Genomic DNA, 20,050 nt, shown 5'->3' on the forward strand with positions numbered 1-20,050 from the left:
TATGTATGAGCGTACGTGATACAACGGCTTTATTACGTGAGAGCTATGTGGCGGCTATGAATTTCTCGCTTCTCTTGCTCTCGTTCTCTCTCTCTCTCTCTCTCTCTCTCTCTCTCTCTCTCTCTCTCTCTCTCTCTCTGTCTGTCTCTTGCGCTTCCTTGCTCACTCGCTTTTGCTCTCTCGGATCTCGGAAACGCGAGGCGCGATAGTGAAAGAGCGCGCGAAGGAAAAAATAGAAGACGATGAAAATGAAAATAAGAGAATTGTGTCGTACAAAGTAATTATGGAGCTATGGAGGCCGTGTTAGAGAGAGAGAGAGAGAGAGAGAGAGGAAGAGGAAACGCTCGACTGCCGCGGACACCACGGCCGGGCGAAGGCGAAGAAGGCAACGGCGAGGGGCGGCCGCGGCGGTAGGGTCGGAGTTGATAAAGAAATAAAGAATCGTGAAAGTTCGCGTCGAACCCCGCGCTCTCCCATGGGGCCTTATGACTTAAAGTCTCCTTACTCCGTTAATTCCGAACATTAACAAAAGTCTCGCTAAAACTCGCCGCCAACTTTCCGCCAGACCCCCCGGGAGCGAGCCGGACTTGTTAATGAAAAAAATACAATAAAACTCTTTCACGAGACGAAACTCGTCGCGAATTCTCGGAGACCGGCCTGCGCTCGCGCTCTGCAAAGAGGACGGCGACTTATTCTTGCCGGCGTCGGCACGGACGTCGAACGGACGGTATAATTGGCGGCTGTATAATCGCGAGCCGTGCGATATCCCCGTTTCCTCATGAGCGGTCGCTCTTGCGAAATTTCGCCATTCTCGCCATTATCTCTCGCGCGGACTCGATGCGAAGGAATTTCGGCTCGATCGCGTCGCAAGTCGCGTCGAAGCGAAGAAAGAGATCGTTGAAGGAAAATTCGCTTCATTCGCCTTCATTCGCGAGTGACAGCAAAGACATGCGTTTTGTTCTTGCGAATTTTTTTTTTACTCTGATCCCGTTCCGATCTTTATGGATCGCTCCTGCGAATTTCGTCGGCGACCCGCGCCCTCTCCCGTTATCTCACTCTCTCCCAAGTGAGCTCCGATCGATCTGAAATCTCGCCGACGCGACTCGATGTGAAACAGAGTTTCGAGTCGCGTCGGAACGAGGAACGTTTAATCAAACGGCATTTCCACTCACGACTGACAAAGAAGACACGTGTTTCGTCTGGTGAATCTTTCTTCGGCGACGAAACGCTCGAAATTTCGCCTGTTCCGCCGCTTTCCCCATCCGATTTCCGCGAGTAGATTTTATTCTTTCCGAAGGGCGCCAGGCTTAATATCGAAGTGACGGTGTAAACCGCTTTATGCCGCCGCTTTATGCCGACCGACCCCTTCGTACCGCCGCGAACGAGACCTCTTACTTATTCATTTATTCCGGCGAGATGAACTTTACGGAGATTTTAATGGCGACTCCGCGCGACTTTCTTGATATCCGCGCATAGGCGGGCCTTCTGAATTTCGCTGCGGGCGAAATACGATGTACACGGCGTGAGAACGCATTACGTGATTTCACGTGCGTGTTTCGTTGCTCAGCGAGAACAGATTGGAGGCCGAATGCCTCGTGCGATTCGGGAAACTGATTACCCCGAGGAAAATCAGCTCGCGCTCTCCGCGAGAAGCTAAAGACGAGCGCCTCACGACTGACGTATGTGTTTAATTATCGGTTGCCTTGATTACACAAGATCTCGCAAGATACTCGACGGGCGGAGTAATCTCGACGGGTGAAGTATCTCGCGCTTGTTGATATAAAAATACCAACACCGCGCGACACCTTGTCTGACCTGATTTTCGGCATTTTTATTAATTTGCCTTCTAAACTCCCCAAGCCACATTTGCGTTACATTTGAAATACACACGACATGAAACAGATTCTGCATATGAAGTGTATGAATTGCATGTTGAAGGTTTAAATACATATCCGAGTTTAACCGACCGAAACGAGAAAAAACGTCCACAGTTGGGCAGACGTGCCGGCGGCGCGCGGTACCTTCTTCCTGACGGATAAAAGCAACCGGCCGGATCATCGGCGCGTTAAATATCGCCGGGAATAACCGATCGCGACACAGATTTTTATTTCACAGCACGGACAGCGAAGCGCGCAGAAAATTGCCCGGGATATCTCTCGATGTATAAAGATTTAACAAGAGATCTCGTTATTGCTATTTCATGGCGAGCGCCACGCCGCGATGCTCCGGCAATCTGCGGCTATAAATTATCGCCCACATCCTCCTGTCATCGTTCGGGATCCGCCGAATAAATGGTCCTTCGCGTCATTAATCGTGGATCACCAGCTGTTCATTTTTCATAATTCGTCGAATTGGCCGCTCGGAGATCCGGCCGGCGCTGGGACGCGCGAAAAACGCGACGGAAAAAGAATTCGACGATTAGCAACGCGTTAACGTCGCTCCCGTATTAACCGGTTACCTAGAGAGAGAGAGGGAGAGAGAGAGAGAGAGAGAGAGAGAGAGAGAAGAGGGAGGGAGAGAGGGAGAGAGAGCGCAAAACATGCTGTGTTGGCCGCTCGCGTTTCATACGAAACGAATGAAAATTAAAATACACAAATCATCTGGCCTGTATCGGTTTCATTGGAAAATCAACGAGATACGGCGGGCGGGGGGAGGGAGAGGGGGGCGGGCGAAAAGCGCGCTCGTGAATTTTTCACCGAGATTTCTTTGGCGTGCCGTATTTTTTGCCCGCCGCCCGTAAATTGCTCTTTGCAGACGCTCGTCTATTCTGTGCCAGCTCGCCTCGTTCACCGATCGAGATTCGATCCTTCTCCTCCGGGACGCGGAACGTGGCCGTGGTACACGAAGATAGACCTGGCCCAGGGGTGATGGCACACACCTAGTTTTGATTCACCTCATGGTGGCCTGCCGGTCACGGGGCTGACGGCGCGTAATTGTTCTCTTGTCTGCTTCTCGCACGGTCGACGTCCAATAGCCCCCTCCGCCTCCCCCGCCGATTGCCTCCGCGCCGAGAATGCATAAGCAGCCACCTTTAGCAATCCGCAATGCCGTAAGCCTTCGCCCGCTTACGTCGAAGGCAACCCCGTTTCTGGTAGCCGTGAAAAACGGAGACGAGGAGCGGCCGAGGACAGATGCGCTCGCAGCGACTTCCGCTCGAACACGTTCGCTCGCGTTTCACCGCGGGAGCGGTTACGAGTAAAATGAAATCAACGGCGTTCTCGAAAATTTCACCGGACTCTGCATTAACGGCGAGCCCGACGACGCGTCCCTGCGGCGCGCGCGCGCGACTCGCAATCTCCGGTCTCCGTTTCGCTTCCGTATTTAACACAGCATCGCTCTCCCCCCGTCTCTGGAGTGTTAGCCGTCCATAAAGTATGGACGTCGTGTGACACTGCTCAGGAACCGATGTGAGCGGCAGCCCGGGAAATTGACGAGAGCGCGCGCGACGTCTCTCTTTTCCCCAGGCCGGCCGGCTGGCTGGCGCGCGCGCGCGCGTCGTAATCGCGCGGCCGAAGCGCGTCCAATACCGTTTTAATGGGTTATTAATGACCGAATGGCAGAAATCCGTCGCGCGGCCGCGCACGTGGCCGCGGCGAGCGCTTTGCGATTCGCCGGACGGACGACAGCGCGGAATGTACACCGGCCAGGATTCGCGGCGAGGCGGCCGCGCGGCGGCGCTCGGTCGCATAATTTCCCGCGCTGGCAATCATACCGCGCGACGATAATTGGCACACGACCGACAATCGTCGTAATTTCGCGTTCCCGCTGCGCAAATTCTGACGTGTGACACGCGACGGATCGCGGCGCTCCTGGGAGGCACCTCATTCAATTAGCCACTCAGTTACTCGCATCACATCGCATTTACCCATCACGGCTTCCCGCTCGCTGAACTCGCTCTCTCCGACTCGACCCTCGCCGAATCCTCGTCCTGTGCCGTGGGGGCGGCTGCGGGCGGCCTCTCCTCGCGAATTCGTGATTTTAACTTTTCGGGAACGAGACGACGCGCGGCGCGCGCGCGCGAGGGTGCGCCAGACGGAGACGCACGTAGCCGTCGAGGATCTCACGAGGCTGTCACTGCCGGCGAAACGGCTTTAGTTCGCACGTCAGACCGTTCGCGGTCCTTGCCCCTCCTCCGCCCCCGTCTTCCTTCCTTTCGCGCGTCAGTCCGCGAAACTTCGTTAGTTTTCCTATCCGTGAGTCTCTTTCGCTCTCAGGTGTTTCATCGGCCGTTGAATCGGTCGGAGAACTACGGCGACGATCTGTCGTCGTGTCAAGGCTGAGTTTCACGATAGACGCCATGTGTGCCTTCGTGGACGAATTCTTTGCGGGCTATTAACTCGATTTGACGCTGTCCGTCGGCAGTTTACTGATCCTTCGGAAGGATCCTTGGAGACGTCGCGAGCGGAGATCGCCATCTTTGAAATAAACGCGATAGTTCAGGCAGATCAAGATCGCCTTCACAGCGACGATTTGCGTCTCGAAGTTGCGCTGTTGGAGGCCAGGTGTGTCTCTGTGGAGGTGCTCTTTGTAGTTTATTAATTAAATAATCGCGTATTCGTTGTCACAGTCGATTCTTCGAAGAAATAGAGACACGTTCAAAGCGTAAGCCGCCATTTCGCAGATAATCGCGATCGAGCGAGCAATTGTGCAAACGAGATTGCTTCTGAAGCAACGAGAAAATAACTCCGTCGGATTAACTAAATCTTTCATTGCCTGAAATAAACGATAGACGGAGAAATCAGTTGTAGGAACAGAAGAAAAGTTCTTGCGGTAGGGTTTGCGCTCAAGCCAACGGCTGTCATCTCGATCGAGAGTTTTAATACAGCTGCGAATGTTTAGCTGAAAAAAATATTCGTCTGGTCTTCATTCAATCACACTAATTGCTGACTTTGCTGCGTGCTACTAATTAGACAACTGGCGCGTTCGAAAGGACAGGAAACTGGCGCGCAAATCATAAACCGTCACCCAAACGAAGGGGTGGAGTAGAGAGTGAGAGAGCTGGTCGAGAGGTGTCGAGGTCCGTGGGCGCCTCGTTTTTCCCGCTTCGCGGAAAATCGGCTAGAGACCGGCTTAACGGCATTCTCGCAGGGTCGAAGAGCGAACGATCGCCGAAGCTATCGGCGAAGGTGGCGGAAGTCGCGCCGTGCAAGTTTCTGCGAATCCGTCCCGCCGCGGTTGCAAACTCGCCGAAGGGTCGAAACCGTCGGCGCTGTGAAATTACTCGACGGGTACCTCCCACGGGGCCGAACTTGTCCGCGACAATTTCAAACTTATTTTAACATTCATATAAGCCCTGCGCCCTCGCCCGTGCGCGCGCGCGCGCGGGCGGCCGCGCGCGCTCTCCTAGCCGTCGCCTACGCATCCCTTTCGCCGCGCGTAACCCGAGAACGTGAGAGTGAACGGGAGAGCGGGCGGCTCTCTTCCTGGATGGTAAGGACGCGCGAGCATAAGGGCGGCTTGGGATTTACATAAGATTATGCGTGCGCCTTCGTCTACCGCTCGCGCTCGGCGGGGGAGGGGGGGCTGCCGTGGAAATGGTGTCGCGGCGAAACAACGCTCCGGGGTGCGCTCGTCTCGCGCTGATAATTATAATAAAGCGGCGTTATATGACGGACGAGCGACGCGATAAGCGTCATTGTCGATTCCGCTCGTGCTGCGAGCGATCTGCCGTGTGATTTCTTCTCTCTCGCTCTCGCTCTCTCCTTTCCTCCCTTATCGATTACATAATGCGAATTTTGCTTTGAATTTGGAGCCGGAGAGCTCGGCGACGATGTTGTTTAAGGCGCGTATACAAGTCGGAGCAAGTTCGAACGCTTTGATTAAGGCATACGCTTCATTCGGGGATACCTTGATACGCGGAATGTGCTGGGAGCGATCTATTTACGCGAGAACAATATGATTCCGCGGAAGGAAACGGTGCGATTGCGTTTCTCCGATGCGCAACGTTGTACATAAGATTAGATGATTAGAGCTGATAGAGGAGTGGACTTTGTTATAAATATTCAACTTTCGCCTCTACTATTTTGTTTCTTCGTTCACGGCACGAGTGTTCGAAGAAGAGAAGTTTCATCGAATCATCCTCTTTCTGCATCGTCTCGTACATAGGATGTCCGGGATTTTTTGGAAATGAAAAATTGCGAAGTGATTAATCACAGATCAAACTGAAAAGAAAAGTCCAGTACCATTTTGCAAAACTCGCAATAGTTATTAAGTTATTAATGATCGAAAATGATCATATTGAGGAGCTTTTTTAATCGATAACTTGAAAATTTGCGTGTTTGCAAAACTGTTTGCAAAATGGTAAAGGACATTTTGTTCAGAATGACCTAATTATATGACGGCTATTGTGTCCAACGATAGATATGACTATATTGAACTTTTTAACCCTGAATCTTGAACCTGTCGCAGCTAGGCACAATAGCCGTCATATAATTGTGGATTACGTTATTCTATAACAAAAAATAAACGACGCGAATAATACGCAGGATTTTCAAGTTATCAATTAGGCCGATCAAAAGGGCCTGTAGATGTAGTTTATATTTTTAATTATTAATAACTTAATAACTACTGCGATTTCTGCAAAATGATTTCTTTTCATCTCAGTTTGATCTGATTAATCTTCACAATTTTTCGTTTCCAAAAGATCCCGGACATCCTGTATAAATCCGACAAATATTTTTCTCGTTCCATTCATCGTGTCGCTGTTTGATCTCTCCCTTTGGTGGGAGCACACTTTCCACGATCGAGAGTCTGTACTGATGCTCACGCTGATGAAGAAACTAACGTCGACCGGTCGGGAAATCGATAAACCGTGCGGATCTTTCGCCGCGCGTACAGAGCTGCGGATTCCCGCGTGTGAAAATCGATTCTTGCCGGAGAGATTCCGAAGGTATTTTATATTTCAATGAGCCGAGCGAGATATACGGCATCGCGCGCGCGCGAGCGCGCGGGGCCGTTTTCTTCCTCGCGGCGTTGTTAAATCTCACCCCCCGCGCCGTCGTCGCGTATTTTGTATTCATAGTCTGAGCGAAAATTGCTCCTAGAGCACAATAAAGCTTATACGAGCCATAAAGTAAGTTCAGCCTACCTTGCCGATGTTTATTTAAGCACGGCAAGACGCCGCGGGAAGATCCCTCCTCTTAACTCCATCTCCACATCTCCGCGTCCCTCGTCCTTGTATCTTGCTGCCGTACTAATCCGCCTCCCCGTCGCGTGCACCCGGTTCGAACTCGCCAGGTGAGAGGCTCCAACCGACCGTGGTTACGACGAGGACTGCCGTGTATCGACGGAGTCAGAGACTTCGTCGGCTCGGCGTCGAGGGCACTGGTTGGATTTCCGAATGAATCCGCACTCTCACGAAGAGCGCGGCAACTACGCGGCGCTCGGCTCGGTTAACAAGAAAGATCGCGTCTTTTCCGTCGCGGAGGCAGGTCTCAATTTTTTTTTATACTTTTTTTATTCCTTTTTTTATATTGGCTGGACACTCGCGTCTCGCGATCCTCGCGCCGCCGCCGCAAAGGGTGCGTTTGTTTCCACTTGGCCATAGCGACCGGCGACAAGCGAAAGTCGCAGCGTCGCGTCTCGCGGAGTAAAAAAAATGTCTCTCTAGAAATTATTTGTCGAAATTGCACGTGCTTGAGACACTCGGCCGTCGCGAGAACTCGGAGGATCTTCGTCACTTCTCTGCATCGCAGCGGGAAACAATATGCTACGAGCGGGAACCGCGGTCCTCTTGCGACGCGACGCTCCCCTCTTTGTATCGGCGCTTTCCGATAATCTGCACACGTCGCGAATTGTCTCGGGGAGAAGCAAGGCGAGCAGTGACTGCGGCGAAGCTGTGCCCGTAGCCGTAGTAGGTATCTCATGATATTACGCGGTAATGCTGCGGCTCTCTCAGTAATACTCCCAGCGCAAATCTCTTTACGCAGCGAGCGTAAGCCGGAGATGTAATAAAACCGAGGCGTGACATAATCGTGACGCGTGGAAAGCCGTGCTTGCGCGGAAATCCATGCGCTCGTATTATCCGTATTACGTGTATTTATTTGCACATAATATTATAATTCTTTCTACTCTCGGGTGGAGTTTGCTGTTTTGCTTTGAGTTTCGCTGCGGGCAGCTGCGCGGCGATGTGATCTAAAGCATCCGTACTGTGCGAGAAGGGAAACTTCATCGAGCGGTAAACTCGTAAACTCGACAACTATTTCTCTTCCTTTATATTTTCATCGCATTTTGCCTCTCCTCTCTTAAGGCCAATTGAAGTAGACTCTCTTTTTAAGAGCCGCTGTTGCATTGAGATTCGTTCCGTCACGTGGGGACAGGGCGTGGGATATCGTTAGTTTCCACGAAGCTGCGATTAGCATATATCTTTCCGCGGAAACTGCGCAGGGAAGACAAAAATAGCGCCCCCCCCCCTGAGTAAATCTATCTCAAGCGTTATCTGGCCGTAAAAAGTAACATAACGTCCGGCGAGAGAAACTTTCTTAGATAATCGCTCGCTCGATTCTCCCGACGAGTAAGAAACGATTTTAAGATACGGTTGCTCGCCTGGGATTCGTGATACTACATCACTCATTAAAAACTTTTCCTTCGCGTGGTTTTGCATACGGTTCAAGAGAGACGTCGATATACTATACTTTCGCGGCGTGACGTAACGCGCGACGTAGCGCGCGTTTTATCGGCGCCTGCGGCCGACGGAAAGCGGCCGGAGTTTTTCTGTGTAAAAGGACCATCTGAAGAATATGCAACGGCGATCGTTAAACGGCGCGGGCCATTAAACGTATGCGGCGATAATACATTTTTTCCAGTCCGTCGGATTCGCGAGATCGCTCCGCGCGATCAACGAAAGCGATCCGCGTTCGCGGCGGGCTCCCGCGGTATTCCTGTCGATTTATGATTTCCGACTTCTGTGTACAAACGCGCGCTAACGAACCACGCCGCGGCGCGGTGCATACCGATTAGTAAGCGCTCGCATTTGCTGATTAGCAGTTTTTCTTTTATTTTCCAATTAGCGCCGCGTGCGCTAACGTCATTATATGCTCTCCAACGTCGTTACGCCGGCGAGCGCCCCAGCTGAATCAGCTGGGGGAGGTCTCCTGACCGATGACGAAACGTCACGTCGCACGTAAAACGCGCTCTGCCGCAGATTCTGTGCGGATGCGGGGCGCTCGATGGCACGGAAATTTCGGAAGCCGTCTCGACGGCCGTCCACTTGCGGCAGAAAGGAATGAAGCCGCTGTTCTACGCCCCCGACGTCCAGATGTGCGGGGTGGTCGATCATCTTTCCAAAGAAATGGACAGGAGTGGCCACGGCAGAAACGCTCTCGTCGAGGCTGCCAGGCTGGCGAGATGCTGCGTGAAACCTCTGTGCGAGTGCGAGGCCTGCACACACGGCGCGCTTATCATACCTGGAGGCTTCGGCGTGGCGCGCACCTTGTACGTGTGCGAATGACAATGGAGTAACCGAGCGACGAGGAATACGAGGGAGCAACGCTCGACTCGACAAGACTCGAGTCGATGAAAAACCGCTTTTACTCATTGGATGGATATCTCACCGAATGAGAGGGTCTTTGAGAGTCTATACTGTTTTTAGGATTTTATACTACAATACGACGGCACGTTGTGTGTGAATTCGAGTTTCTCGTAAAGTCAAGTAACTTTGTTAGAATCATTATTACGATAATCCATCATGATGAAATGTATTTTGTTGCGATAAAGTACATTTCTTGTACTTGTGCACCTTATTATAATGAAGCTTACTTTATCAAAATGAATTATTATCACGGTTATTAGATTGCCCGATTTGTAAGGATTTTTTCAGAGCCCAAAGCCGATACTTTTTCTAATTGGTTAACTTGGTCAATGGATGTACCGATCGTTTTTTCCGATGACAGCTCATCGACAAAAATGAAGTTGTATCATATGGAATTACTGATTTGGAGTTTTTTTGTGTAAAAATTCTTACGAACTTGTTAAACAACATGATAGAATAACGTGCATATTTCTTGACTTTACGAGAAATCTTAATTCCGCACACAACGTGTGATCGTATTGCATGATAAGATCCATCGTCAGTTTTTGAAGATCCTCCATATTATTTTCACATGGTATTCTATTAGCGTATACTTTGAATGAAAGCTAATGAGAATACTAGCTATCGTATCTTTTATTGTATCCAAATTATTTGGATTGTTACCGGGACAATCTGTCCCCGTGTGAGGAGGACGGCAGAGAGTTTCTGTCGCGCGAAAGTCGCGAGTCGCACGACTATCCAGTTCCTGTATTTTTCAAAAGGAGCAACTTCGCCGCGAAGGGTGCGGACTGCACCGTGCTGCCCGACCTGGAGAAGCTTATCGAGGACTTCTACTGCGAGAAAAAGCCGATCGGCAGCATGTGCATAGCCAGCGCGGTTATCGCCAAAGTGCTGAGCGGCGTGAAAGTCACACTCGGCAAGGAATGTGAGTCGTCGACGATCACTCCGCGCGATAGTCCTTCCCGCGTGACATTTAAAAATCATCCCGCAGCGCCCAAAGAGGAATGGCCGCACGCTGAAGCCATCAAGAAGGTCCGGGATATGGGCGCCAGGCTGGAGATGAAGGACGTGAGAGGTGTGACGCGCTGCAAGAGGTACAATGTGTTCAGCACGCCCGCCTGGTTGTACACGTGCGCCACTTATTCGGAGATTCACGAGGGCATCGGCAAGATGATCGGGATGCTGAAGAAGTGCGTGAAGAAGCCGACGTGAACACGCGGATGTTCCCTCTGGATGTTCGCCTCTCGCGAGACGTGGCCTGTCACTTTGTATCGTCATTTATGACGTTTCTACTTTTATTACTCATCACGAGTGAATCAACGCTGAGAGGCGAGTGAAAGTCGACGCTGTTGTTGTTTGAGCGAGACTCGATACGAGCGACGGGAAAATTTGCCTTTTCAATTCACTTTATACACTGAATTTTTCTCCCCGCGTGTTGAATTTCGCACCAACAGCAGCGCTGGCTCTTGCTTGCTTGCCTCTGCGTTTTATCACCTCCATTGTTCTTTGGTACTGGAAGGTCTATTTGTTTCGTACGTTGTTTATTACTTGTACTTTTACGACGGACGAAGAGACCTTTGTCGCATGAGAATCGCACGCGATCCCAGGCGAGTTTTGCTTGAAGAAAAGTGTCGGGCACATTTTCAGCACGTCCTTCGGAGCATCGTGCGTCACTTACCTCGCGCTTGCGCGCTGGCTCGGGTTGGCTTCTCCATCGTGTTATTTCGAAAAATATATTTTATTCAATTTTTTTGTCCACACACACCGCGCCCCTTCGAAGCGCGCAGTGTGGGATGAACGGGGCGCGGGATGTGCATACATTTTTCAGACGGTTCGACGTGTAAAGCCTAATGATACAGTTCTGCGTTAAAATAATCAACAACAAGGCGAAACGACAGCGAGTCGAGATCAGCTGCGGCCAAGTAGGGATCGGGCCGCGATCGTCCCGCCGATTCGGAGTCGTTTCTTCTATTCGCTAGATAACGCGGCAAGCGATCGCCGCCGCGAATTTTACCGCCTCTTTTATACTTAATTCCGCGATGATCGCAAGTCTTCCGGGAGATGCTGCGGGCGGATACTTGATTACTCGATCACCCTAAGCGGCACTTGTGAATCCCGAGGCCGAGTCCGGCGACCTCGTTGAAACCGTAAGCACGGGTAGAAGCATCTTCGTAAAAATTAATAGCGAATACGACAGAAGAGAGAGAGAGAGAGAGAGAGAGAGAGAGAGAGAGAGAGAGAGAGGGGGAGAAGGAAGGAGAGGAAGGAGAGAAAAGAAAACGGACAGTCTTTATTGCAGCTCAAGTCAAGAGTGCGCGCGGATCTCCGCTCAAAGTGTTGGTCCAATCGCGAAATGAGTTCCGCGTGTCAACGTGATGATGTGTTGGTGCGATGCCGCAAACAAACGTCTCATCTCTGGTCCCTTGTAGCTTTAACTAAGACACTAAGGTAACACGTGTGAGAAGCGAATCGGCATAATTTATTTACAACGCGGCGCGCAACGCAAGTCTCTTCGCGAGTTTCGCCGTTTTCGCACGTCCCACGGTGGTCTCGCCTCTCGCCACGTTGGTCCGTGTCCAGGGTGGAGGGAGAGGAGGAGCACCTATCGGCGATGTGCGAAGTCGTGCTTACGCGCTTCGCACAATTGCAGGATAAAGGCGATCGCGCACAAACGAGCTTGAAGCAATAAGACGTAAGCAGTAAGCGAATCGACCGATCACGATCGAAACTTAAGGACGCCCTTTTGAAACTTACGAGAATAATTGATTGCAATTGGTCGGTTTCTTTATTGCTTGCGTCTTACTGCTTAAGTTCAGCTTGTGTGCGATGGCCTTTACGAGGCCGCGCGCACGTCTCTGCGCGCGCTCTGTCGTGGAATTTAGCCGTCGTTGAGCCGAACGCGCGCGCGCGCGAATGTCGCCGGTGCGTGAGAGTTGCCGATTCCAGAATCGCGGCTTACTCGAGCGTACGAGCGAGCGGGTGAATTCGATCAACGTAAAAGGCCTTCGCGAATAATCGCGTCGCCGGTTAGCTGCGCGAACGCCTCGCCGAATCAGGAACTCGCTGCTCCAGAAGGTGTCGGTGCGCGCACGGCCGGCGGGGCGCCGAGCCGTGTTGGGAAGGAGAGAAGAAAGAAAACGTTCCGGTTCGCTCGAGAAGGAGAGGAGGGAAGAGGGGAAGGAAAAAAGTCCCGCGGGATCCGCCGAGGTCTTCTCGCGCGGCGAAAGTTATCGGCTAACGTGGAAATTCGGTGGATCATCGGGGCCACCCTTTCTTCTCGGACCTCGTGGCGGTGATTGGCCGGCAAATAGGAACCGGGCCGGTGTTTTCTACTTTCTAACGCTCCAACTTCCGTGTCTCGTCTCGCGCGTGTAACCTTAACATCGGAACTACCGTAGTCATCCTGCGTCGCGGAGAGCCAATGGAGCCAATTCCAGTCGTAGAAACTGAAATCCTGCTCGCACGGTTCGCTACTTGCAGACTTCTCGCGAGGACTTCTCTCGAGCGGTAAAAAATGACCGATTTGTAATTTCTTTTAAAGGGATCAGTCAGGTTTGTACGAGGATTCTACTTTTAACGACACTCTGTAAAACTACGTCCCGTTTAATTCGTCGAGTGAGACTAAACGCCGAACAAAAAGAAACGGACAAACGTTTCCAGCCTCGTGTGACGTGAATCTTTCTTCTCAAGAGTCTGTCATCATTTTGACCGCTCCGGTGGAAACAGATCGGTAGTTCCAGTGTCAAGAGAGGCAGAGAGAAGGAGCGAAAGAGCCAGCCGCGATCGCGCTGTCGAAAGTGTGTAGAATATCGTCGCTCAGAGGGCGAAATGCGTCGGCACGGAAACTTTTGGCGCGGTGTTGGATTCAGAGCCGCCGCTCGAGCTCGTCCCCCTCCGCGTGGCGAGGGACCTCCAACATCAGAACATTATTCCAACGCAAGAATCGAATATCTCGTCTCTCCGCGACGTCCGAGTAGCGACCGAGTAGTAGTCGCCGGCTCTTTGGATTTTGACAAGAGTTCATACGCGCGTCCTCGACTCCGCGACCCTCTTCGCGAGCGTACGGACTCTTGCCGAGCACCCCCGGCCACCTCGCTCGTCCTCCTCCTCGCTCGCTCCCGCACGCTCGTAGTCGCGTATTTCGTCGGCACATCCTCCACCAATAAGACCGAGGCGACGGCGCTTTTCAGACTTTGGTTCCGATCTCTCGAGGCCAGATTCCGCGTTTTTCGGAGAAATCCCGAGGTTTGCGTCCGCGTCAACGTGCACTTCACCTTCGACGTTCTCGCCCACGGCCCCTCAGCTGAGGGCGAGCAACGGCTCGACGGACATGCGCGACCTCCTGGCCTTGTCCTCCTCGTATCGCTTCATCTTCATGAGCTTCCGCTTGCCCTTGCTCTGCTTCTTCCTCGGGGTCTCCTCTGTGCTGAACTCCTCCTCCTCCTCCTCCGCCGCCACGTTGGCCCGTTCCTCCTCCTCCTCCTCCTGCTCCTCCTGCTCCAACATCCTCAGGGTCTCGATGATGTTGCGGGGCTCGGTGACGCGGCCGTCGACGGCGGAGCTGCCGTTCTTGTTGGCGTACACCACCGACAGATGCGAGAAACTGGACTTGGGCGGCGCCGTGATGTCGGCGAAGTCGCGGAAGTTGGCGAAGAAGTCTCCGCCGCGGACCGGCTGCGGCTTCGGGTTCCTGTAGTACTGCGCACGCGCGCGTCCGTGGTAGTACGGGTTGTACAGGCTCTCGTCCACCGAGTACTCGTCGTTCTCCTTGTCCTCCGGGTAGTAAGTGCCGCCGCGGATCACCCCGAAGTTGCCGGAGCCCAACAGCGAGTGCTGGTCCTTCGCGCCGGCGTTCGTCGCCGCAGCCTGGTAGCTGCGGTCGCGCTGGAAGTAGCCGAGGAACCTGTTGGGTCGGTACCGCTGCTGCTGCTGCTCGCTCAACGGCAGCCGGTGGTTCGCGAACAGCTCCGCGAACGACGGGAAGAAGTTCTGGCTGTCGGTCTCCAGGCTGCCGGCCGTTCCGGCGCCGTCGGCGAACCGAGCGTTGTTCCGGGTGTTCCGCGCCTCTTGGTCCGCGCTGGCTTCCGTTTCCCCGCCGCTGGATGCTTTCTCGTCGCTGTTGCCCTTCGCTTCATCATTGTCCTTCCTCGTACCAGCGTCCGCGTCCGGCCGCGCCGTCGTCGTCGTCGTCGTCGTCGTCGTCGTCGTCGTCGTCGTCGCGGCCTCCGCCTCGTCCGGCTCCATGTACATGTCGGAGTCGTCGTACTCTTCGCCCACCTCCGACGCCGACGCCACGGAGTCCTGCAACATGGACCACGCGTTTCTCCGCAATTATACGGCTGGGGAAGCTGCCGGCGCTGCTCTTGGACAATAAACGCCGACGCGAGCGGGAGAAAGTCCCCGCCGGAGCGCGCGGAAAAATGTTTTACGAGTCGCGTCTCGCTGAAAGTCCGCTTCAGCTCCGCGGGACTTTCATCGCGGGCCCCCCCCCCCCAGGAGGTGCGGGGAGGATCGGCCGCGACGGGGGGAGAGGATCAGTATAACGAGCGCGCAACGCGCCGCTGCGCTTTAACGCCGGGAAATCGATCCGGAATGACTATCAATGATCGCTCGTAACGCGAATGTGACTGGGAATTAACTCCCCTCCGTCTCGCCCCCGTCCTCTGCCGCCCAACTCCTTCGCCCTCATCGTCCGGCTTACGTAAGCCTTTACGGTCTGTCATATTGTTGCTTCGAAGCGCCGTTTCTGCGAATGATACTTTCGTCCGGCCGCGGCGCGGCGCGGCGCCGTTCGATCCAATACGTTACGTGATAACCGTCGATTGCGCGTCGATTTAGCGGAACTCGGACGGGAGTCGCTGGAAAAGTCAGCTCCGTGCAATTCTCTCTCCGAGAGCCTGCGCCTTTTGCCCCGACCGGGAGATTCGCGGGAAATTGCGCTGCGTCGCGCGCGCCACCGGAAAACTTTCTACGGCCTTCTTCGCGGGAATCGCTCGGTGTCCACAATGTGCTGCCCCCCGTGCCGATCGGCGCCGGTTATTCGAGCCTTCGAGGGGGTTGGCGCGAGAGGGGAAGAGCGGGGAGTTCCTTTCGCGGAGTGCATCAGCAGCGTGCACTCGCTCGCTCGCTCGCTCGCTCAAGCAACCCCACCGTGTCCTCGCCTTGACATTTAAGGCATCTTCGTGCCGGCGACCGCCTGCGAGACTAGTTATTATCGGTATGTCGTACACGATCGGTGCACCGATCGCCCGTCTCCCCTCTCTCTCAATCACACACAGCACACACGCGCGCACTACCGTGTCGCGATCGAGCGCGGCTCGATTGTGACGACGCACATGTACGCGTGTCGGCGATCGTACGGGCGAAGCGCGTAGATGGCCGTCGGAGATCGGTTGCAACACGCCGGCGACACGCCTAGCATTGTTACGAATATGTCAGGCCACGGTGAGGCCGAATGTGAACGCGGTAAATTGCTCGGTGCTTGCTTTTACGACGTGAGCGCGCGACGCGCAGCTCGCTCCCGTGTTCGCGCGCCCGGCGGCGTCGCTGCAGATTTCGCGCGGAATCGCCAAGTCCAAGAGTTAAAATTACCGGACATTTCTCCTTTGGTGACAAACCCAAAGCGGACTAAACCGGACGGAAATAATAATCATAACGTTACATCAAATGCAAAATATGACAAGAATTTATTTACACTTTCCAAAGAATTTTATAAACAAGATTTGATTGAATAAAATAATAAACTATTACTTTTTTGATATATATATATATGGAATGATGGATCGGCAGATCATCTGCTAGATGGCTTTTCGTGGCGCTCGATCGTTTGTAGGCGCTTGAAACGGAGAAACGTTGCTAAAATCTGAACTCTCATTCCATTTTTGGTTGGATATAACTTAAAAACCGGACATATGACGTCCGGTTTGACTTGTTAACCGGACACTGGACGAGACTTCTGAAAACAGTTTGACACTCCGGGTCAAGACCAGGCAGAGTTGGCAACCCTATGTTGTGAGACGCGAGTCGCTGAGAATTCCTGCAAGGTGCAGGTGTCGCCTTCCACTTAGCGAGCGAGTAACCTCATGGTGAAAATTAATAAATTCATTCACGGAGCTGTTAATCAACGACATATGTATTGAATAATGCAAAGTGGATTTTGTCGGGAAATTCGAGCACTCTGCTTTCAACTGTCTCGTATCTTTTTTTTTAGTTCAGGGAGGGGTTTTTACTTATTTATAGTATTCGCTCGGGAATGGCGGAAGGAATCATTCGCTGTCAAAATCCTTGCTGTTACTGGCCTGTAACATTAATTCCGAGCGCTTGGATACCTGACAGTCCTGAGAGTCCTGATTCCGAAGCATCGCCGCGCGATGGGATTTCGCCGATTCGCGCGACATGGAGCTCGTAAACGTTGAGAATGAGACGCGTCGGCAAAAATGCTAATTCAATGGCGACAATCGATCGTTCTCAATAACAATGCTTACATTGTTCGCGCAGCGCGCACATTGCGCGATATCGACCGAGCAGAAGGTACGAGCCGCGAGATTTCGCAAGGAGGCGGCATATAAATCAGCAGCGCGCGCGAAAAATTCGCCGACAAACGACGACGATCGTGATCGGGGGGCCGTTCCGAATGTTACGCGAACGTGTAGACAATAAATTCTGCACACAGCGGCGAATGAGCATGACGGATGCCTCATCGCCGGCCGCAAATGAGAAATGAGCGATAGACGTTGCTTCGCTCACGCGAGATGGCGGAGTTTCGTTTCGATGCGTATCGCCGGGCGAAATAATGTGTCGCAGTTAATCACGCACCGTCATGTGCGTCCGTATGTGTGTGTGTGTGTGTGTATGTGTGTATGATTACCCGGCCGACCCGGACTAATGTTAATTAAACGGCTCGCTATCGTCCTTACCGGACAAATTGAAAAGCTACCTTTGCGACATCGCGCGTCATGCATCGCGCGGGAATTAAATTTCAAGCTCGAATTCGAACGTTCATTAATCCTTATTGGCACGTGACGCAATGATAATTAAACGCTCGCGGTAATAACGGCGCCGGCGCGGCCATCGGCGCGGAAATAAATCGCCAGCTACAGCGCGTGGTGTAATTGCGTTAATTGCGACGCGTGTTGACGGCGCGAGGTCTCCGCGAGTCACGCTGATGTCACGAGATGTATCCGTAAGACGCACATCAACTCGTCGGTCATCGGCGACGGGAAGTGCCGAGAGAGCGTCGCACCGCCGCGTAATTAGCAAAGAGTCAGCGCGCGCGGGGGAAAACGACGCGAGGTCTCGTCCGGAGCGCGTAATAAAAGAATGATGCTTCCCCTCCTACCCCTGCCGTCCCTCTGAATTTGGATTTCTTCACGATCGCCGATGTTTATCTCGGCGCGACAAAAAGGTCGACGATATCAATCGCGATTGTATCGCGTCGCGCGTTAGGTAACACCGTTGAAGAAGTGGACAAGTACCGCGTACACTCGAGACAAGTGTACCGTAATGCTAGCGATCCGGCGATAACAAGAAAGCGCGAGAGCACGAACGCCGGAGAGAGAGAGAGAGAGAGAGAGAGAGAGAGGCATTATAATCGTCGGACGATTACGGAACATAATTAGTTCCGCGGCTCGCGCACCTGATAGATAACCGGAGCGCGCAAGGTGCTTATAAATTCCAGAATTACACAGCGTTACCGATCAAATAGCTCACTCTCTTGACCGTAAAAAAAGCGCGCGCGGCGTAGCTGCCCGCTCGATTCCCCTCTCCCGCCTCGCATTTACCTTCTCCCCCTCGCCCTTCAATTCTCTCTCACTCCCTCTCTCTCTCTCTCTCTCTCTCTCTCACATATATTCAACGCTCTCATCTTAACGTTCGAGCAGACTGCCTCAGTCTACACGAGCGACTCGATATCCTCCGCAACGATCGGGATTGACAAAGAGATGGGATCGTAGGGCGAGAGGGAGGGGAGGAGAGGGCTGAAAGAAAGAAGGACACGCTATTATTACGCGATTATAAGACGCGAATTAGCTCTGCGCTGCGTTCTCGCACGGACGTAAAATGCACGCACGGCGAGAGCGCGAGAGAAGAGAGAGAGAGAGAGAGAGAGAGAGAGAGAGAGGGGCGGGCGATGGCGGGGTACCAGCACCTGAAGATTATTATATTAAGTCGGACGTCGGTGTGCATGCGCTATCCAATTAGCCGCATCGCCTCGTCTCCCCGTCGATCAGCATGAATTATACGTGAATTAGGTGCAATCAGCGGCCCGAGCAGCCGCGGGCCACACGATGGATGGTCCGTCGTTCGCGGAGCAGCGCGAATCATCGTGGGTTCTCCCTTCTCTCCTCCCTTCTCTCTCTCTCTCTCTCACCCTCGCAAGCATCATCGGCGAAACAAACGAGGCACGTATGCGCGCACACGCGTAAGTTGCGACGCGCGAAAGTACGGCGCGCCGCGGAGGTCCCGGGGCGAAATCAACGTTGTTCGGCCGACCGATCGATCGCGAGAGATATACAAGCTTGTAATTTTATAATCCGCGTTTCGATCATCTGTTACGCTCCGTCACATCTCGCTCCCTCGCCAAAGCGGCCACGGAGGAAGCGCTGCAACGCACCGGCTAACGGCGGAGAATTAATGCACGCGCTAGAAAGCGGCGCGGCTGGGCGGGCGCGCCGGAATCGCCGTCGTTAATTATCCCTCTTCTGTTGTTTCGCAAATAATTCAGCCGTGTTTACGAGCGCTCGCTCGCGCAGCCCACGTCGGGACTTTTTCCCGCGCGCGTCACCGTCGATTAGCACGTCACGTCGCCGTGATATCGCGGATTATTATTGACGATCGCACGTTAGCGCTGTCGCGGGCGTGATTTACAGCGCGCCGTCAATACGATCTCCACGCGTAGAATAATCGCACGCCTGATTTATTACGCTTCATCCATGAGCGGTCAGGACACGGCGCGGTGGCCACGTCAGTGGGATGTCGGAGCAGGAGACTGTATTTGCATTTATTATGACAATAAGTGCAGCCGCGGCTTATCGGTCGGCGAAATTACAAGTTAGGCGCGCGACGGTCAAGAGCGGGCGGACGCGAGCGTACAGGTTGCGTGAAAAGTTCGCGGAGCGGCATTTATAAGTAAACGGTAGAATTATAAATTGTAGTCGGTTATGTAGAATCACTCTTCACACTGAACCTAGGTTAGGTTTCATTTTCATCTGTCAATTCTTTCTGCGTTTACAAGCCAATTGAAGTTGACGTGTCAGTATATTTGTTTGCAATGGAAAATTTGAACCAGCGTGCAGTGATTGAGTTCTTTGTTAAAAAAGGTTTAAAGGCAATGGGAATTCATTCCGAGATGGTAAATGTGTGTTAGGGGAATCTGCTCCTTCAAAAACAATGGTTTGTAAATGGGCACTTGAGTTTCAACGTTGTCGTACAAGTATTGAAGATGATCCACGCAGTGGGCGTCCAAAAAGCGCATCAACACCAGAAATCATTGAGCAAATACATGTTATTGTTTCTGAAGATCCG

General features: G+C 52.8%; 2 protein-coding genes across 2 annotated transcripts in view; one reads left to right on the forward strand and one right to left on the reverse strand.

The window, feature by feature from the left end:
- Window positions 1-3,013: 3,013 nt before the first annotated feature.
- On the forward strand, window positions 3,014-11,181 carry LOC105188020 (ES1 protein homolog, mitochondrial). The gene is made up of 5 exons (XM_025307250.1): window positions 3,014-3,049; window positions 4,363-4,527; window positions 9,143-9,432; window positions 10,291-10,454; window positions 10,521-11,181. Exons 1-5 carry the CDS (start codon window positions 3,014-3,016, stop codon window positions 10,739-10,741), a joined length of 876 nt encoding a protein of 291 aa, XP_025163035.1. The 3' UTR covers window positions 10,742-11,181.
- Window positions 11,182-11,257: 76 nt separating this feature from the next.
- The window catches only part of LOC105188014 (uncharacterized), a 93,422-nt gene continuing 84,629 nt past the window's right edge, over window positions 11,258-20,050 (reverse strand). Inside the window, exon 3 of the mRNA XM_025307274.1 lies at window positions 11,258-14,830. Coding sequence (XP_025163059.1) covers window positions 13,829-14,830 — 1,002 coding nt within the window. The 3' untranslated portion in view covers window positions 11,258-13,828. The remainder of the gene's footprint in view (window positions 14,831-20,050) is intronic.

This window comes from Harpegnathos saltator, unplaced genomic scaffold, assembly GCF_003227715.2.
Source record: "Harpegnathos saltator strain DR-91 unplaced genomic scaffold, Hsal_v8.6 scaffold844, whole genome shotgun sequence".
NCBI lineage: Eukaryota > Metazoa > Arthropoda > Insecta > Hymenoptera > Formicidae > Harpegnathos > Harpegnathos saltator.